The sequence below is a fragment of the Cavia porcellus genome, unplaced genomic scaffold (genome assembly GCF_034190915.1).
Source record: "Cavia porcellus strain 051 isolate PalLab524CR breed Dunkin Hartley unplaced genomic scaffold, mCavPor4.1 scaffold_22, whole genome shotgun sequence".
NCBI classification, from domain to species: domain Eukaryota; kingdom Metazoa; phylum Chordata; class Mammalia; order Rodentia; family Caviidae; genus Cavia; species Cavia porcellus.
The window spans coordinates 31066143-31086951 of NW_026947505.1; the positions used below are offsets into that span (position 1 = coordinate 31066143).

At 39.6% G+C, this 20809-nt stretch overlaps 1 protein-coding gene across 2 annotated transcripts in view; it reads right to left on the minus strand.

Annotated features, from left to right (window-relative positions):
- Map3k5 (mitogen-activated protein kinase kinase kinase 5) overlaps positions 1–12659 on the minus strand; it is a 202445-nt gene extending 189786 nt beyond the window's left edge. For both annotated transcript variants that reach the window (XM_003468505.5, XM_063232996.1), the window contains exon 1: positions 11805–12659. In XM_003468505.5, coding sequence (XP_003468553.4) covers positions 11805–12255 — 451 coding nt within the window. In that variant the 5' untranslated portion in view covers positions 12256–12659. The remainder of the gene's footprint in view (positions 1–11804) is intronic.
- Positions 12660–20809: the final 8150 nt, after the last annotated feature.

Here is a 20809-nt window from a genome sequence, read left to right on the forward strand (position 1 = left end):
GGTCTGAAAGTCTAGCTTCAGTTTCTTTCAAGTGGTTTTGCCAGCTTTCACTGGAGTTTTTCATTTTCTGGGTATCTCTTTGAAACCGTTTCATGCACTGTAATTCCTTCCTGTCATTCAAGGTGTCCATCATTTTCCCATGCTTCTCTTCTTTATCTATTTCTTCTTTAGATATACTGAACAGTTCTTTCATTGTGTCATTTCTTCTTTCGTTATTTCTTCTTTTACCTGAGATACTATTTCTGATCTGATTCCTTTTACAGCCTCATGAAGCTGTTTCTTTACTTCAATTACTATCCTTTCAGAAATCTCAGATGTTCAACTTCCAATTTCTTCCATGTCTGTATCTCCCAGACTTGCTCTGGGTGGGCTAGAGGTCTGAGATTGTCTTTTATTTCTTTGTCTTGACATTTTCCTGGGTTGCTCCAGATGAACCTGTTGAGGGGTCCCAGGTGCTTCCTGCATTGGCTGCCTGTCCACAGTGTAGGGAATGGGCCAGACACCTGGGTTTCTCCTAGCCAAGGTTCCCAGGGAAGGGTGAGGGATGGGATTATTCAGTCATTCATGGCTACACCAAGACTCCCTTGATGGCAGAAGGTGGTTCTCCCAGCCAGCTCTAGCTTCTGGTCCCTTGTCAGCTGACAGGCTCACAGCAGGCACATTTGGTTGCTTTTCTCTTTTTCTTGATTGACTGTTGTTATCTGTATAGTTTCTAGTTTTTTGTTGTTGTTTTGTTCTATTTCTTAGTTCTTTCTTTTCCTCTTATCTTTTTCACTAGTTAAAAACTTTCAAAACCTTCCTTTGTCTTCCAGCTTTAATCCTGATCCCTTTTTCTCCTGCTAGTTTTCTATTTTTTCTCCAAACTCCTTGTAACCCCTGAGGGTAAAAACATCATATTGAGGAGATATTTAATTCCACAATTTTGTGGTTTGTTTTGGATTTGGTTATATAAATGTAAATTCTGTTCAGATGGTGAAAGGTAGCAAAATAATAGTTATCATCGTTTGCCATATTCTAGGGTATGTTTGATGCTACTGCTATTACCAATTGTACTGCTCTAGCCAAGATGATATAATTATTCTAACCGGTTGTTCTTTCTTGTATGCCAAGACTGAGATTGCCTGAGGGTCATAAAACAATACTATGGTCAGTTCCAAAATACAAGGGGTCAGGCAAAATACCCAGAAATTTCTAATCCCCAATAAATTGAAGAGGTAGAATCTTAACAACAGACTCAAAACCCAAACATTAGCTACATCTTGAAGACATCTCTGAGAGGTAGTCATTTTTTAAAAGTTCTCAGTACTAGCAATAAATAAACCTACCACAAACAATTTACAAGCATCAATACAGGAATTATTTTTTAAAAAAAACCAGAAAACAAGAAGAAATGGAAACAAGATGCAAACTCAAACTTCAAATGCACCAAAGGTAAAAGCCTAGGGGACAATGAAGGGAACAATTTGAAAGCAGCCTGCCTGGACTCTGAAGTGGTAACAGTGGAAGTAACAAAGCAAATCAATGCAGGTCTAGAAAAGGAAATGAAATCAGAAATAATTTCTCAGATAAATTCAGAGATGATAACCATAATGAAGGACATGATTAGTCAATCTGAAGATACAGGTTTAAAAAATAGAGGAGCTTAGGAAAATGATTTAAACCACGAATGCTCAACATAGAAAAGAAATGGAATCCATGAAACAAATTCAATCAGACATCTAAAAGATTAAAAATTCTACTAAAAATATATGTAGCAGCACTAACCAATATGATGACAGAACATAAGATCCAAAAAAGACAGGGCTGTTTTAGCAATCAAGAAAATAAAGATTTTGGGGCTGGGGATTTAGCTCAGCGGCATAAGCGCCTACCTTGCAAGCAGGCAGTCGTGAGTTCAATCTCTGGTACCGATAAAAACGAAAAAGACAAAAAAAAAAAAAAAAAAAAAAGAAGAAGAAAATAAAGATTTTTAACAAGGGACCATCAAAAGATTTCTTAAAAATAACAAGGGACCACCAAAAGTCAATCAAGCAGCTGCTAGATGATGCAAAGAAGAATAACATAAGATTGATCAATGAAAAAAGCAGGAGAGAGTACAAATATCATTTAAAAAAAAAACTTGTTCACAACATAGCACAAAATTTCCCAAGCATGCAAAAATAATCTGACCTATAGGTAAGGCATGCAAAACTCCAGATAGCCATGGGCAAAAGACAAAACAAAACAAGAAGTACCCCAAGGGATATAGTAGTTATGAGTCTAGAAATTCAACACAGTAACAGAATATTAGAAGTTGTTAGAAAGGGGGTGGGGATATAGCTCATTTGCTTGGGAAGTGTAAGGCCCTGAGTCCAATTTCCAGTACCGTGAATAAATAAACAAACAAAAACCTTTGTAAATAAGGAGAGGAAGAAGCCTTGAAAGATTGAAGAGAGAGGAAGTAAAAAGAAATAGACTCAAGATATATCAAGTACAGGTACAGATTTCATATGATGAATATTATCATTATGTATATCTAAAATGTACCGGTAAAACTAAATTTAAAAATATAGTGCATGTTGGTGCTGAGTGTCATCCGACAGACAGGCAGGCTTATAAAAACACTAGAGTGTGCCCTCTTCTACCTTATTTACTATCCCTAGAATCATGCAACTTCTATTTCTTTCCCTAAAGTCTAAAGATCATGGAAGTAAATATTTTAAATTGAATTAGTATATCAAGTTAGTCACAAGAGCCCACCAAAAGACACTCATGAAACAGTATTTTCAGAACTGCTTCAGAAAGTGGTCAGAAGGAGGGATAAAAGTGCTGGAAGCAAAGGAACTATTTTGAGGAGGATTCAAGGAAATACGTCTTTTACTGTAGTAAAATCTCTATTCATTTAAACGTTCACCACATTTTTCAGTTGCATCCTATATTTTTATTATTTTAGTTAATTACTACATGTGTGGAGTACATAATGTTTACATTCTTTGTGGGAAATTAGTAGATGGATATAACACACCTTAATTCCTTTCTTTATCCTCTTTCCCTTCTCTCATTCCTCCTTCCATCCATCCCTTCTTCCATTCCTTTATTTTTCTTTTGTATATGTCTGCAGTACCTAATGTTTACAACCTGTGTGGTGTTGATACACATGCATAACACATCCAGTTCCTGTTTCTTTGTTTGTTTGATCCTTTATCCCTTCTCTGCCTCCTCTCTCCTTCCATCCCTAGATTTCCTTCTCCTTTGGAAGGATCTATCTCCTCATTTTTTATTATCTCTTATTTTTCTCTTTATTTATATTCTGGGTTTGTTATTATTGATATATTGTGTCAACCTGTGAAGTTTAGAAGTTTTAACTGAGAAACTCAGCAGCAGCCAGGATCCTTACTTTGTAAATATCCTCATCCTGCCCAAGAAGAAGGCACAGAGTTTTTTAAGTTCTACACCTGCCCAGGGGGTAAGGGGCAACCTGCCTATAATATAAGGGAGAAGAGACATGTTTCCCTCTTTTGCTCCGTCTGCTGCCTTGAAGTGTTGTTCTAGTGGCAGGTCACCCAGCCTTGAAAGCCAGCTGATTATGGCCTGACACCTCCAAAAACTGTAAGCTAAATAAAACTTCCTTCATTTTGGGTGCTGGGTATTTTGTCCTAGAAACTAGAGAAAAGTAACCAAGACAGGGTTTTCCACATAAGAGAAACAATATGATATTTAAGCTTGAGTGTTTGATTTATTTCACTAACATGGTCCCATGGTGCAGCCATTCCTACAAATCACATCCTTCACATATTTCCTTTATTCTCCTAAAGATTAATGCCTTTTTCTCTTTTCAGTGCATCTGCTGCAGTAAGAAACACATCAGACAAGTAATAAACACTTATAGAGCTGAATTACTGAGAAATAGGGGAAAGAGAATCAGACTCAGGAGTCAAAACTTCTCAGGAAACCAAGACAAGGTTAGATTGAAGCCTACCTCTGCACCATTCTAGAGAGAGGTTTATTTTAGTCCATCACTTGGCAGTCCATTTGATTCTCAAGCCTAGGAAATAGCCTAGCACTTACCTAGAAAAAGCCCATTTTACAACCTAAAGCCAACCAACAGAAGCCAGGATTAGCCTAAGAGCAGCACACCTTCGTTAGTACTGATAGAAAAATGTCAGCAGCTAAAAACTCACTGAAAAGTGTTAGCAAGAAGGGACCAGAAGTTTAGCATCTCTAGTATTACTCAGGCCCAGTGCTACTATCATGGATCAACATATTATACCTGATGCTCTTAAACAGGATATGTGTTTTGAGTGTTTTTCATTTCAAGGGAGAACTTGTTATAGTGGAAAAGTCATCTGGATTAATTGATAGTTGAAGAACTGAGTTTGACACCTTTTCAATCACTTGATTTATTAAAGCCAAATTGTATACCCTTTACAATTATAAAATATAAACAATTATACTGCCACATCTAGTTCTTTTACAGAGATGATCATCTTTTAATAAAATCAAAACAATAGGATGAGATAGCACTGAACAAGAGATATTTACATGATCGTTCTGAGATAGCCACATGAACTCACCTGAGGAATGGGAAATGCTTAACTAGAGATAAAAGCTTTGGCCTCTGAATCTGCAAATCATACTCTGGTCCTGGCTGTCCCAGCTCTAATCTACTATTTGGTACAATAAACATATTAGAAAATGTGAATGTAACATTAACAGGCATTTGAGACATGAATTGCCTTGGATGGCTTTTTAAATAAGAAGTAGTGGTCATCAATATTTTCAAAGGAGGAAAGATTCTCTGCTTAGGCAAATACTTTGTTCTATATGGTTTAAAGCCAGTAGACAGAAGGCCTGATATTCCCTGATATTCACTGGGGCAATTTTCCTCCATGGATCTGTTCAGAAGGAATCCACAGGTAAGGAAGAATTTAAAAGTACTGAAAACACTGATATAACTGGTCACAGCTATACTTAGAGACTCCTTGTATAAAGGCATGTAACTTCCTTCCTATATGAATCATATACCAAAGGCAACTGTTTTCCTCATTATTGATTAACCTCTGTAAAAGAAAAAGTTTGCTTGGAATGGAATGTTATTACTACCCTGCACAGCTTCAATAGCATTTAAGTTACACAGGTCTGCTCTCCAATGACTGTACCAAGCAGGAGATGCATTTAACATATAAATTCTCTCTCCTTCCTCCTGTTTCCCCGAGAAAATTATCACACTGTAGCTTGGCTTAAGAACTTAAGTTTTTTATGTTTTCTTTTGGGAAAAAAAAGAAAAGCAATTAAACACACAAAAAATATACTTTTTTATATTTTTGAAACAATTAGACAAAATTGAAAATCAGCTTTGGCTCATACCCTTCTTCCTTTTCTATTTATGAACAGTTTCCTAATAAACATCTCCAGTCAGCAGGAAAACTAACATATTAGGACAACCAAAGAAACCAGCTCAATGGCTTTTTTAGTAATTTATCATTTCACCTAAATTTCTATTTTTCTCCTGTTGTGACACTAGCAGAATTACATAAATTTAAGTTTATTCCTTGAAAATAATGTATCTTTCTCAAATATTGCCAGTTTCCCCAACTATTTCCAAACTATAGGAAGAGGAAACTATCTTTAAGCTATACCTTTTAGCCCAGTGGGCCAGTGCATGGTTAGCATGCATAGGCATCCCTGGCTCATCCCAGCACACACATATAAAGCTACACTTTTCCCAAAGCTGTGATCTCAAGTTTTACCCTGACAGGGCTGTGGTTTCTGCAGCACTGCCTGCCCCTACCACATTTCCCACATTTCCAACTCTCATCTTGCTCTGCTGGAGTGGAGGAGGTGCTGACACATTCTAAGGCTACAGTGAGACCCCCACAGATAATGGAAAGGGGCATATGTCATACAATGGAAGAGGTCATCATTTCACAATATACTGTCAGTCCTGAAGGATTAACCAACAACACACTTTCCTGTGGTTTTACTTTCCCAGTTTAGCTGGTGTGTGAAGGAACCAACTGGATCCCAGACATGGTACCTTGCAATGGGTGGAAAAGCAAGACATTCATTGGACTTTGTGCTTGTCCATCTCCTATTGTTCCTCAAAGAAACCACAAACCAAGTTTAGTCTGCAAACAGAAACAGGAACTGCAGAGGCCCAAAACCAGGACCTTACAATGAGAAGTAAGGAACAGTCACCACAGCCACCAAAAAGGAACTGACCTGTAGCATCAAACTTCCAGAAGGCTGCCACCAGCGCACAGCCCTAGAGAAACAACACTGTGCTGTGCTCTTATGAACAAGTTTCACCTAAAGATGGAACCAGCTTCTACTACCAACTAATGACTGCCTCAAGAAGACCAGAGATGGCCAAGTTGAGGAAGGAAACCAGGATCCCACAGGCCCGGGAAGTAGGTTCTGCCAGGACCATCTACAGTTGGCTGTATCTGGTAAGAAATGAGTGCTCTAAAAATCAATCTATTTTTGTACTTTGGTGTTTAATTTTTAGATCTTTTTATTTCTAAGTTTCTGATAAAGTTCTTTTAGAAAACTTAATTTTGCCTCAGCAGACCAGTTATCCAAGAAAGCAAGAGGAAGGATAGTGCACTGCGCTGTGGAGTGGCAGTAGCTGGCCCAGTGTCAAGCCAGCAAAGTGAAAAGCTCAGATACCAGGGGTGGGACGCCACAGGGACGGCTTTTACAACCCCTCCAAACCAGAGTCTTTTTTTTCCTTTAGTGAACTTATCTCTGTTTGCTCTCTTGATAATCATACTAAGGCTGTTTCCATAACTAGCATGACTGAAAAGTGGAAAGAAGCTGTAAGGTTGGCAAACACTGCACTGCTGACTGGCATGATAAAGTTTCCACTAATCCAGGGTGAAGTGGGGAAAGTAAGTGATAAATACTGAGCCTTTCTATATATTTATTGTATGCAAAGGGCTATGCTCTATTCCAAGCTTATGCCCTCTCTAAACTGTTTTTAACATTAAAAACAATTTTCTGTCTTGATAAATTACTGCAATAGGTAGCTGCTTGGTGAGTTTTCTCTCTATATATCCTTACTTAGAAAAATTAAAATGTTGGCAAGCACATGTCAATCTTAATTTTTTAAAAACTGACTCAAAGGAACAATTATTTTGGATGTACAGACTTTGTTCACCCTCTCTCTTAAAGTATATGACAATGTACATGAAAGCTTCAGTGGATTTGAATGCAGAAGTCAGCTGAAAGACTTCCAAGAACTTAGTCCATGGAAAGTGAAACACAAGGGTCGTGTTTTGCTTCATTTTGCCAAATGAAACTGGAAGTCCTAAGGAACTGTACCAGAAGAAAGAAGAGCCAAAGACCTGAAAGGTCAGATGCCTGTCTGGAAAAATGTCAAAAATGGGTCACCTTCATCAAGAGCTTGAGTAAAGCGTAAACACACATGGATGAAAAACACAAGCTAAATTTTAGCGTTTCAACTATCATGTGCTTCCTTCCGGTTCCTCACTATTGCTATTGCTACAGGGTGAAAGGCTGAGTAATAAGAGATTGCAATCTGCAGAGAGCCGGGCTAAGAGGAAGGCCCAGGCAGATGAGATGGTTGGTGGGAGGGAAAGGGGAAGCTGGCGGTCAATCCATTCCAGTGCCCACCAACAGAGTCCAAGCAAGGTCCCTGGGTCTTATATCAACAGGAAGTCGGCCATAAACTGGTGAGGAAGAGAAGACGGCTGAAAGACCTAAAAGCGTCTTTGGCTCCTGCTGCCATAGCCCCTTCTTTCCCTCAGTATCCTTCTCCTTCCCTTTGCAGCCTTTTCCACAGTCTCCATGTCCATCCGCCCTCATGAATCCAAGTTGATGCTCCTCCTACATCTGGCCACAATGCTATCAAAAGCTATTGTCCAACCTAAAAGTCACTGATTTAACACAGAGAAAGATATATTCAAAGTTCTGGCTTTAGGTTTCAGAAACATAATTTTCCTCAATGCTTAAAATGATGAGTGGGTTCCATAGACTAAGCAAAGAAAGTTTTTCTAGGTTAGTACCAGAATTTACCACCTGTAATACAGTTTCTAGGGAAAACTATGCTCCAGCCTCCAATCAGCATTCTTAAATCATTTCATCTGAATGAATGCATATAACTTCTTCATGGTTTAGTGTCCTCATAAGCAAAATAAGGGAATAATAATCCCTATTCCATACTCATGGCTATGTTCATTAAAAAATTTTTGTATCATTGACATCTCTCAGCTTTATAAAATTTTGTTACCTACAATGCAGGGGGCTGGGAAGCAATATGATTAGGTTGGCATTTGCCATCTCTTCGAGATAGATTCTTGTACATGAAGAAAGGTGAATTTTCACAAAAGCATTAATAATGCAGTTTCACCTTTCAGAATGACAAGTATATTGGATGAACAATCTAGAATAAAGTTAAATAATAATCAGATTATGAAAATCAGTGAAAACCTTTAACTGCAATCTGTTCTTCAATAAACACCAGTGGCGGACCACCTGCATGAGCAAGATCTAGATTCAATCCCCAGCACAACAAAAAAGAGACATCAGTATAGAAAGATAGGCAAAGTTTGCAAAAATGACTCCATGCTTTGCTTTAAATACTTACTCCATTCAATTGAGCTACTTGAGCACTACTGTTTCCCGTTAAATGACAAGGCCCTAAATAGGTGGTCCTGGCTCACTCTTCATCTAGGTCCAAGTGTGGCCACCTTCAAGAAGCTACCACTGAGTCGACCCACCCATAGTATGATCCCAGAGCTGTGCCCACACTATGACAGCCAAGGCACAGTCTCTGCCCTGAGCTTCCCACACCGGGACAGAATGAAGGCCTATGGACTGAAATGACTCATTCATAGGCATAAGGTGAAATTTTAAAGTACAAAATTTGAGGACTTGAGGGAACCTCTAATACCAATCCTGTCACCCTTTACTATTTCCTGAAATTTTAAATGACTCATTCCAAATAGGAGAACAACCAAGACCAGAATCCAGACCTTGAAACCCCTGTTCCACTGCTCTTCCCCAGAGCTCTGGGCTGACTTATCTTTGCAAATTCACACAATTAAATGAGGGATCTTAGAAATTTAGTTCAATCCCACCCCTCACTTGCAGCCCTGGGCTAATATTACGGCAGAGAATCGCCTTTAGAGAAGATGAAGGGCCTTTCTCACAATGACATGGTTCACAGCAGAGCTGGGAGGGAAATTCAGCTCTCCTTGGAGGGGCAGAATTCTTCCCTCTGTACAGTAATGACTCAACTTTCAAGTGCAGGTAGTGGGTAGAGAGATAAGGTCAGCATGACCCAGCGGCCTGCAGCTGCCTATGTCAGCACAACCTGTACAACAAAAGTGGTTTTCCCATTATTGAACAGTTGAAACAAATAAAAACAATTATCTCCTAACCTATATAAAATTCAAATTCAGTATCCATTAGTAAAGTTTTATTGGCATCTAGCCACCATCATTTGTTTAGGGACCATTCATGGCTGTTCTCATGGCAGAGCTGAATAGTTGTGAGAGATAATTCAAGGACTGCAAAGTCTAAAATATCTACTATCTCGCCCGTGGCAGTAAAAGTTGGCCAGATCCTGGTGGAAGAAAGGCAAACCTCCTTTAGATATCAGAGGAAAACAAGTTATGCCACCACTAAACTTCACAGCCCTCGGTCTAGATGAACAAAATGTTTAGATGAAAATGACACAGTCACCATTCTGTGATGTCTTCATTGAATGAGATGGCAAGAAGTTCATGTCATCCAGGTAGGCAGGGGTTAAACTGAGGCCTGTCTAGGTTTAAAGAAGCCATAGGGTAGGACACAGCAGAACAAAAAAATTGGGTCTCCCACAGCCTTCCATCCTAACTTTTTTCCACTGCCAAGAAATGCCAGCATACTCTAGCCCATGAATCCAGGATGGGGAGCTTCCCTTGGTTCTGAGAGTACCTCATCACATCTAACAGGAGGTAGCCAGACCAGCACGTGATCCTTCAGGGGCAGCCACCTGAAATGAGCTTTTCATTGACTAGTTATTACCCATGAATCCTGAGGCTGGTTATGGATGTCTAAATGCTAAATATTAAAAGGTAAGTACTTCCTTCCTAGGCTCATTTGAGAAATTAAATGAGTAACAGTTTAAATATTAGCTTTTTCTAACCTTTTCTCCCCCATCCTCCAAAATATACATAGAGAGAGACAGAGTCCTCATTATGTTGCCCAGATTGGTCACAAATTCATTGCCCCCATTCCTTAGCCTTCGAGCGTGGCTAGCTGCCTTTCCCAGAGATAACGTTTAGAGAACCTCAGAAAGAAAACCTTCTTTAAGGATTCTTTCAAATTAGCTAGAGTTTAAGATTTTTATTCCTATAGCCCTAGAAACAAACTGCCCAATCACTGTAATAAAAAGAGGCTCAAGTAGTTAGCTGGGTAATTTCCTGTCATACCTTTCAGCTGTTTAACACTCCCTTGAAGTTATAATCCAAAAATAAGGGTGCTATAAATTTTAAAAATTTATGTTTATGTAATTTTTATAGCAAGCCACCCAAAGAATCAAGTTATGATATATTACACTCGTGTTCAGTTATTAAGCCCGAGACTGGAAAAAATACCAGAACCAGTGAGTCTTGGTTTATTTAGTCTGGCTTACTTAACATGAAGTTCTTCTTGTTCTTAAAATATTCAGCTTTGGCCAAATTCCAAAACTGACATAAGCCTACTTCAGGTATTTTGAAGAGGCTACAGAGAATCAGAACTGAAAACGAGATTGGGTATAAAATGCCTAAAAAATATGATCAAAATTGCCAAAAGTATATTGTTTTGAAACCATTAAGCCAAGGTTTTCACTTATAATTAAAAAAAATATGTCTATATTCTTCACGTTCGATTACAGGGTGCCAACAGTTAATTTCAGTAATATGATCATGCCTTACAGTTGCTGACAGCTAATTGCGCCAGTCACTACAACTGCCTAGCACTTTCCGAAATCTATAATAGGTTGCAAAGATAAATTTTTTTCATGAATAATGCTAGCAAACACTTTAATGGCCAAACTGTTCTCAGTCACTAGCTAGTTTATCAGTGTTTTAAATAATGCCAAATTATAAACTTTCCTACCCATCATAGCATATGGGTAATTTAATAAGCGAAAAACAGACTTGTTTTTACCAAAGGCTTGGTCTTAACCAAGCTATCACATACAATCAGTGTAAGTCAGTAGTGTCCGTTAATACTTTGTGAATTATTTGAAAGTTAAAGTTGGTAAGAGATAGGAAATAGAAGCAATTAAAACTTGTTGAAGGTTAACCGAGTCGAGAAAGATCAGGACAGGACATGCAAACTCTTGCATGCTGCTGACTGCAAAACATAAGCCATCGTTTCTGCACTCTCAAAACTACACAGAGAAAAGGAGACTGTCATCTAAAGGGTCACAGGTTTGTATAAAGGAAAAAGAGGGGCCAAATCTATGAGATGGGGGAAACACACGGTATGGAGAAGAGCTGACTGGAGCAAATACTCGCAATGCTATGAAACAGGTCTTCAGATCGACCTCATGGACACCGAGGATTCAACGCCTGGGAGATGAGTGGGTCTCCCGCCCAAACACACAGTGGTTCTTCGCACGCACAAACTCACATTCTCTGAGCTGCGAGCGCAAGGTGAAGTCATGAAGCAAGGCTCTCTCGCCGTAAGGTGGGGCGAAAAGTAAGTAGGAAGCATGCTCCGCGCCCAAAAAGAAAACAAACTACGCCCCCCTCCCCCGCCCCAAGACAGCGAGGGAAAACTGGGCCTCCACTGCACCGCCGAGGAGTGCAAACAAGCTACACACTCACCTGCGTTGTAAAAACGGTCCAGCACCGCGGTTTCCCCGAAGTCTAGTTTGCCAAAATGCAAGGTCTCCAGAGTAGCGCCCACAGCCTCACAAGCCTCTCGCAGGCTCTGCAAAGCCTCGCTCTCGGCCACCACCAACTGCCCCTGGCTCGCCTCGTTGATCACGTATGCCACGGTGGTCCGGCGCCCGCCACCGCTCGAGGAGTTGCCCCGGCACCGGGCGGCGTTGCTCCCAGGGGCGGCGGCAGGACACCCAGGGCCGGGGGCTGCAGCGCTGTCCACGTTCCAGAAGCTGCCCGCTGGCGGCGGCGGTGGCAGCGAGCTCGGCTCGCCCTCGGTCAATGTCGCCGCTCCTCCCCTCCGACAGCTGCCGCCCTCCGGGAAGGTGCAGAAGCCCGAAGAGGCCAAGGGTGGCACGGAGAAAGTGATGCCCTCGCCGGCCTCCGTGCCCATCTCCGTGGACCGGGCTGCAGCGCCCCCCACCCAGCCGCCCCGTCTGGTCAGCCACAGCTCAGGGCTGCTCCGCGCGCGCCGGGCTAAGCAGCTGCCATCGCGCGCCGCGCCGTCGCCGCCGCGCCTTCGCCTCTTCTCGGGCGCCGTGTCCCCCGAGGGCACGCCGCTGCCCGGCGGCGGCTGGCCCCTCCTCGGCGCCTCCGTGGCCGCGCCGCTCGCTCGCGCGCTGTAGGGTTTAGAGTACACGGGGTGGGGACGCCGGGCTGCGCGGGAAGGGACAGCGCTTCCTTCTCTAGGCGGAGGACCTGCGCCGCGCTGCGGCTCAAAGGCGCCTCGCTTGGGGCGCCGCGCTCCCTTGCTCCCAGGCGCCGGGAGGGGCCAGGCAGACTGCCCTCGGGTGGAGAGCTACCTGGCCAGCACCCTTCGGAAGGCGGGCGGGCTCCCGGGGTTGCGTCCCGGAACAGTTGCGGCGACAGCCCAGAGGACCCGCCTCCCTACTCGGCGGCGGCGCTCTTTCGTCCGCTGTAGTTCCTCCTCCTCGTCCTCGACCTACTCGGTGGCCTCGTTTCTTTTGCGATCGCCGCGGCTGCTCCCAGGGCCGTTCCTACAGCTCCTGCAGCCGCTCACCCTGTTGGCCACCAGCCTCTGGCCGCCCACTCCTCGCAGCACCGGGAGTTAGGGCCCGCCCCCGGGGAGGGCGCTGCTGGGAAGCTCCAGCCCGGACGAAACCGGCGGCGCCGCGCTCCCGGACCTCAGCTGTCTCCAAGTACGGTGCGAGGCCAAGGCCGCCGCCCCAGGCGATCTGGGGTCTGAAGAACCCCGGGACGCGCGCGACTACCGGGTGGCGCAAAAAGTCTCTTGTCACTAATACTGAGGTGTCGGAGGCAGCCCCAGAACCTTGCGCGGCGTCCTCGCCGCCACAGCGCCCCCCTCCGGTCCCTCTCGGGCGCGCTCTGCGCTCCGCAGCGCCGATTGGAACCGCGCTGCGCAGGAAGCACTATTAGCGCCCTGCAGCCCAGGCCTAAACTGGAAGGTGGTTTATGAGTGACAATGGCGCCAAATTTAGAAGTGGCCGGCTAAATTTATCAGGTTGGCCTTTGGTACTTTTCATTTTAAAACTTCCAATATCCTGTGCTGTTATAGTTATTAACTAAATGCTGAACAATTTTTAACATTCACATTCAGGATCTTAAGATTTCCTCTACTGACTCCACGTACTTAGTTAAGATAGATGGGCAGCAAATTATCACCCCCAAAATGAAATTAAGTGACTTACTCTGTCTTAAATATTGAACCACAGAAAAACGTCTGGAGTTTAAAAGAGCAATGAACAGTCTCACTGTTTGAATGTCCACTTTGTATGCTTTGATACTGTGACTTGAGCAACTATCTCTAAGATGATAATATGTAATCTATTAACTGGTGATTTCTTACTGTTTTTTTTTTTTTTTTTTTTTTTGTAGTTCTGTATTACTTGTACCCTTACACCGCTTTGTTTTGTTTTGTTTTTTCTCTTTTTCCTTTTAAATAAAATTTAAAAATAAATAAATAAAAGAGCAATGAAAAAGCACCCAATTATTTGAGAAGCAAAACCAGTTGTGTAAATTCCCAGAGAACTCTTCTGTCAAAGGCAAGGGAACACCAGTGCAGGCTACAAAAATAGAATAAGTAATAGTGCTCGGACTGCCAAAATCAATATTAATGAGTCTTACGGAAATGGAAAAGACATCTTGTTTTGCACTGGGGACTAAGTTAACGAAGGAACTTTGGAAATAGGGACATACCATAGTAATGTAGCAGTCTATTGACAGTTTCCAAACAATAATGTTTTCCATCTCATGACTTTTACCGTACCCCCTAAACTGTTGACACACATTACAAACCCTAGAAGACTGTGTGCCCTCGACGTTCCTTAGCATTATTTTCGCCGAAGCTAAATTTGCTGCCAAGGAATGATGTGATCAAATGTCTTAAGTCCATTTCCTAGGATTGAAAAATAAATTCCCATTGCTATGCTTTTTTAGATGAGTTTTCTTAGATGAGTATGTCAGGTCTCCAGCTTTATGGGTGGGTAGTTCAGAGGAACGGAATTACCCAAGTTAACAAAAGATGAAATCAGATGAATTCAGTACATCAGGGAAAATTTCACATGAATGAGTTTAAATGTAAAACATGAAACTGTGTGGTACTTAATAAGTATGTGGGCAATTTTCTTCACTTAGGAATAAGGAAAAGTTTTAGGACTGAGACTCAAAAAGGGAAGCAAATTGATAAATTTGAGAATGTAAAAATATATAGTATTTACATGATGAAAGATACCATACATAAACTAAACAGACAAATGAGATGCCATGTGCAAATATATCACAGCTCATAAGTTTCTAAAAACAGAAATAAAAACCCAAAAATCTCATTTAAAACAATCTAGAGGACGCCACAGGTAATTTATAAACATGGAAAACCAGGTGGCTGTTACCCATACATATTCACTGTGAGGCAAGCACAAATTTAAATTATACCAGTGTAAACACTTTTCATTGGGTAGGGAAAAATCTTAAGGTTTGGCAACATTCTCTGTGAGACTGGATGTAAGAAGGTAAGAATTCTTTGATTATGGTAAAATAAAAAATTATAAGACACTTACTAAGGGAAACTTGTTAATATTTAGCCAAATTATATATACATTATAATATACATTATATACCCAACAATCCCACTTCTAAAAATGTATCTGAAGGCTATGCTGGAAAATCTCTGGAACCATTTTACAATGTTCTTTATTTCAGCACTGTCAGCAATAGAATTAAGAATCTTTCAAGTGTTCATCAGTCATACACTGGGTTGATAAACTATTAAATAGCTACTAAAGGGAGTACTATGCAGCTAGAAAAAGGTGGTATCTCTATGCTTTTTCATTCTTCCAGTTTTTTAGTTATTTACAATGATATGATAATTAAAGATCTAGTTTTGCTTTTATAGTTGGAATAAAAACTTCAAGTAATTATTTTTACAAGTATATTTTCTATTGTATTTTAATATACATATACACATACACGTATCTTTGTCTCGCTTTCTTAAGAAATGGTAACACATATATACTGTTCACTTCCTTGTATTTTTAAATATTAGACAAAAAGCAATGTGGGATTGGGAATTCTGAAAAAAAAAGCAGGGACTGAATGAAGTGATTTTTCCATTGGCAAACAATTTCTGGCTAACGGCAGAGGAGAGCCCAATAAAGGCCAGAAAATCTTACTTGAGGATAAAATTATTGGAATTCTTGGAGGCTGAGGCAGTTAGCATGTAAAGGACAGACTGTCCAAGAGGAGGAAGCACAGAGAGAATTCCAGAAATAAGCATACAAGACCCCCTGAGTCTGTAGAGGAATGCTATTTTACACACATACAGTATAAAACCTCCTAAGTTCAGGCAAGAGCAAGTTCTGAGCACAGGGTAAGTACTGGGAAGTTCTCAGAAGAACAGTTCCGACAGCACACACATAGTTGGGGATAACTAACCTCACTTGTCTCCACCACCCTCCCCTTAGCCAGAGTGAGAGAACTCACTCCAAGCATTTAAATATATGGAGCATTTGAAAGAGACCCCAGAAAGGGTACAACTTAAAAGTGAGGTAGATTATTTCTAGAGTAAAGGTAGCTTTCAACCTGGCCTAGATGAGTTTAAAAATAATAATAATATAATAATAATAATAAAGTTCACCTACAAGTATCTGTATACTTAAGACAGAAAAGTCTAATACCTTTTACAGAAATAAAACAGTCATCAAAAAAGTAAAAATATGTAACTTGTGGTAAAACTTGCCAAACAGGCAAAAAATAAAAATTAAAAAAGTGACTCCTGAGGAGAAAAATCAAAGATACAGTCCCAAGAGTGACAGAGATGTGTAATTAGCAGATGAAAGCATTAAAACATCTGTTAGCTATTAGAAATACGCCCAAGTACTTAAGGCTGCCAAACAAGGCCTGAGCATAATGGAGAGCAAAATGGAAGACATAATAGGACCAAATGGAATGATGTGAAAATACAGAATCTGAAATTAGATTAGGTTATACTTCTCTAAGGAAGGGACAAAATCTCGGAACTTGGGCTGGGAATTTAGCTCAAGGGCATAAGCGCCTACCTGGCAGGTGCCAAATCATGAGTTCAATCCCCCGTACAAAAAAATTAAAAAATCAGTAAACTAGAAGAAATAGAAACATATGTATTTTGATCAAAACTCATTCCTGTTGGAGATCTTGAAGTTCACTCCCATGTTCAGTGATCCATTGGGACCCACAGGACTCAGTGTGTGTTTATGGCTATCCTTCATGACAGTGGAAGGAATCAAAGCAGAACTCTCAGAAGGAACAAGCAGGTATTCAGTAGAAAGCATGTTGTTTATTTAGCGTTTAGGCACAATGAGCTACTCTTATCAGGGATGGCAGAGCCTCTCCAAAGTCCAACCTTGAAAGCTGACCTGAGAATAGCAGTCTTGGCCTGCAGTATTAACTCGTTTCTGCACATTATCAAATCATAGATTATAAATGTGTGCAATTTGTTGGATGTCACACTTTTTAAAATGGAATAAAGTAATAAAAATGTAACTACATGGATGACGAAAAGCATTTTTTGGGCAGAAGAGGACAAAAGCAGAAGTTTATGTATGAATGATTCTACTGGTGTCATATGTAGAAAAGATACATATAACCTACGGTGACACAAAGCAGTTCAATGGATAGTGGGGGCCAGTAGTGGGGCCTGGAATGAGTGTGCATGTTTGTAGGTATTTTTTAAGATCTGCTTTGTATAAATCCAAATGATTTTTCTAATTGGTATTATCTTGATGAACTACCTCCAATATCTACTAGTCTTTCATTCTCCAGTTGGAAATCAGTGATAACTCTGGTATCTTGGAATTTCATACAAAGAGTAAATATTTGTACCTGTAAACTCATACTTGTTTTGATATATGGACCCAAACATCATCCATGCCTACTACTTTTATTTCAATTATAGTTAACAATAATCTAATATAGAATTCCTATTAAGTAGCCTTTGGATAAGTACAAATATATTTTCAAATACAAATGTATTCAAAGGCTACTTAATATATTAAGTATTTACTGTTTTAACGGCTTGTAAACTAAAACATCCAAAAGGTGACAAAGAAAATGTTTTAAAATTAGATCTTATCTAGGATAATAATATTAATTATGTTAATTACCATAATGGCTACTATTATACGTCAGCATAGCTAGGCTATGGTGGCCAGATGCTTGGGAAAACAATAGTCTAGATATTACTCTGAAGGCATTTTCTAGGGTAATTAACATATATAACTAGTTAATTTTAAACCAATTGATCTCTATTCTGTAAGGTGGGTGGGTGTCATTCAGTCAAGTGAAGATCTCAAGAGGTTTACCGAAGATTGAGGTTTATTGAAAAAGAAGGGATCATGCCTCAAGTTTGTAACACAGAAATCCTGACTGAGCTTCTACGCTGCTCTACGTATTTGAGAATCCCACAATCTTATTAGTCTCACACACCCCCTCTCAACAAATGTAATCATTCATATAAAAACTTGTGAAATGTTAAACTTTTTCCTGAGAATGTCAAAGTGGAAACTTTTCTATAGAGTTAGGAAATTTTCAACTTTCTTAACTCTTGCTTAAACCCAGTTCACAAACTACTCAAGTGTTTACACACATCCAGCACCACTGAAGTCCCATACTTTTTATCATTTACATAAACACACTTTTTTTGATACTAGGGATCAAACCCAGGAACTCACATGCTAAGAAGTAGTTTGCCACTAACCTACATTCCCAATCCCTTTAAAATCTGATTGAGACCAAGTACCCCTTATTTGCCCAGCCTGTCTTCCAACATGTGATCCCAAAAAACAGAGATTACAGGCCTGTGCCACCACATCTAGTAAATATAATTATTTAATTTTAGTGAACCATTACAAATTTGTTCATGCAGTTATCATGTCATCCCTCAATTCCCACTTTTGTATTTGGTTGTAACCACTACTGAGAAAAAAATAAATGGCATGTTCTTTAAAAGTTAAAGTGAAGCTGGGCCTGGTGATATACACCTGTAATCTCAGGACTCTGGAAGGTAGAGGCAGAAGAATCTCAATGTCCAGCCAAACCTGGGAAATTTAGTAAATTAGTGAGATAATATCTCAAAATAGAAAATAATAAGGGTTGAGAATATAGTTCAGTGTGATGACTCTGGGTTCAATCTCCAGTATTATAATAAATAAATACGTACATGCATACGCACATCATAAATGTGAAAATGAAGCAGGCCTAGTGCCAATGTCCTGTCCTTCTAATCTCAGGTACTCTGGAAGCTGAGACAGGAGTATTACTGCCTTGAAACCGGCCTTCAGTATGGCAACATACAAGACATTATCTTAGAGGAAAAAATTACAATAAAAATTCTCTCCCTGATTCATTATGCAATACTTTATTTCTTCAAATCTTTTAAATGTGTTTAATATAAAAATACCAAAATTTGCAATTCTTTTGAAACAAGTTAATTATTCTACCAAAGGCAGGGCTGAAGGTAGCAGTTTAATCTCTCTTTGTAGAATCAGAGACTTCGCTAGTAGACAGATTTAAAACTTTCATTTTGCCCCTTTCTTTCTTTGAAGTTCCTTGCCTATTTCCTATTTTTGAAATCCCTTTGAAGTCTCTGCTCTTCTTTTGTGGACTGTAAAATTTCTTTTTTTATGTTGTTGAGCATACAGTACATTTCACCTTGGGCAGAATGTGGTGGCATATGCCTGTAAACCCAGCGCTCTGGGAGGCTGTGGAGGGAAGCTTGTAATTTATACAGATCTTCCTCAAACTAATAAGATAAAAGAATTCAGAATGTAGCTTAGTGTGAAGGCCTAGGGTTCAATTTCCAGTATTGCAAAATAATAATGATGATGTTAATAAATATTTAAAAGAATAATTCATTTATCTCTTTTATCCTATATAAATGCATTGCTTGTAACCTTTTCTTCACAGAAACAATTTCTAGGAAGAGATTCAACTTCCAATTCTTTACATTCCAGGCACTTCAAGGATTCCTAATTTCAAATAGGAAACTATATAAATTTCAGATAATCATTCATGAGCCCCGAAGTCACTGAATGTCATTTCCAACTCAATGGAATTCTGATGTTTTCAAGATTCACAGTATGCCAGTCAGTCTCTTTTTGGAAAGTGCAGAAACCTTTGTCTGTAAAACAGATCATCTTATGCCATAAATCAAATACCTATGCATATTTGAAAGTTAGCATTGGCTCACTGCTTTTGTTTCACTGGGATTTTTTCTTTCAAACATAGAGAATGCGATTATCCATGTTTATTTCACTGGTGAGTTTTGACAACTTTATTGCACTGTGCGTGGTCACTCATAGCCAATGCAGAAATAAGAGTTTTTGTCACACGCATGTGAACATGACACTGACTACATGTGTAACAAGTACATGTATATCTCAACCAAATGGAAGTCCTCTTAAATGGAGAAAAATCCAGTTTCATTAGAGAAGAGCATTGGAAATAATGTAATATTGTGATGATGTTACAAATTTGTGAAAACAGACACTCAGGAAGTTCTCCCCCCCACACACAAAATTTCCTTGTTTGAACCCTTTACAAATACATCTTTGTTGCATTGCTGGGCTGGAGAAAATATTTTTTTCACTTTCAGAATGAAAACTGGGTTTTCCTACTTGCATGAGCATTTATTGATTTTGCAAAGGAAATATTTTAATTCTCCCAGAATTTTTGAGTACTCTAAGTACTCAAAATATTAATTTTTACTTATGATCTTACCATTCATTTGCTATTTCATTCCTCCCATGTATCTCTTAGGTCTAGATTGGTTTAATGGCAATATGACATAAATTTCCCTGAAACGGTTAAGGCATTCAACAATCATTATTAATGAACATTTTATTTTATCCTCATTTCCTATGGCCTTGACTCATTCTAAATAATACTCAAGAAAAAGAAATAAAGTACCCGAAAAAGCAACCCTTGCCATTAAGCAAACTCTTCCCAATGGCATTTTATTTCTTACATTTCACAATCACCTATCAAATTTATTAAATGCTCATATAGTACTGATAACAAATGAATAATAACTAGTCCAAAAATCATTCTTAAATCCATAAGGTTATAGGAAATTTTTAAAATTAAAACTGGGGTTCACATATAATTTTCTTATAGTTAAAAAGCACAAGGTCAATAAAATAATTCCAAGTATAAATATATATTACATTAGAAAAAAATTTCAGAGCAGACTATAAGGTTGAAATTATGAATTCAAAAAGAAGAAAAATTGACATTTCCTAACAGTGAAGTTGACCTTATTAGATTACACTTTTTAAAGAATTTTTGGGGCTAGGGATTTAGCTCAGCGGCATAAGCTCCCGCCTTGCAAGCAGGCAGTCGTGAGTTCGATCCCTGGTACTGATAAAAAGGAAAAAGACAAAAAAGAAAAAAAAAATTGTTAATGATGGGAAACGTCTGTAAGATGGTCCCCCTCT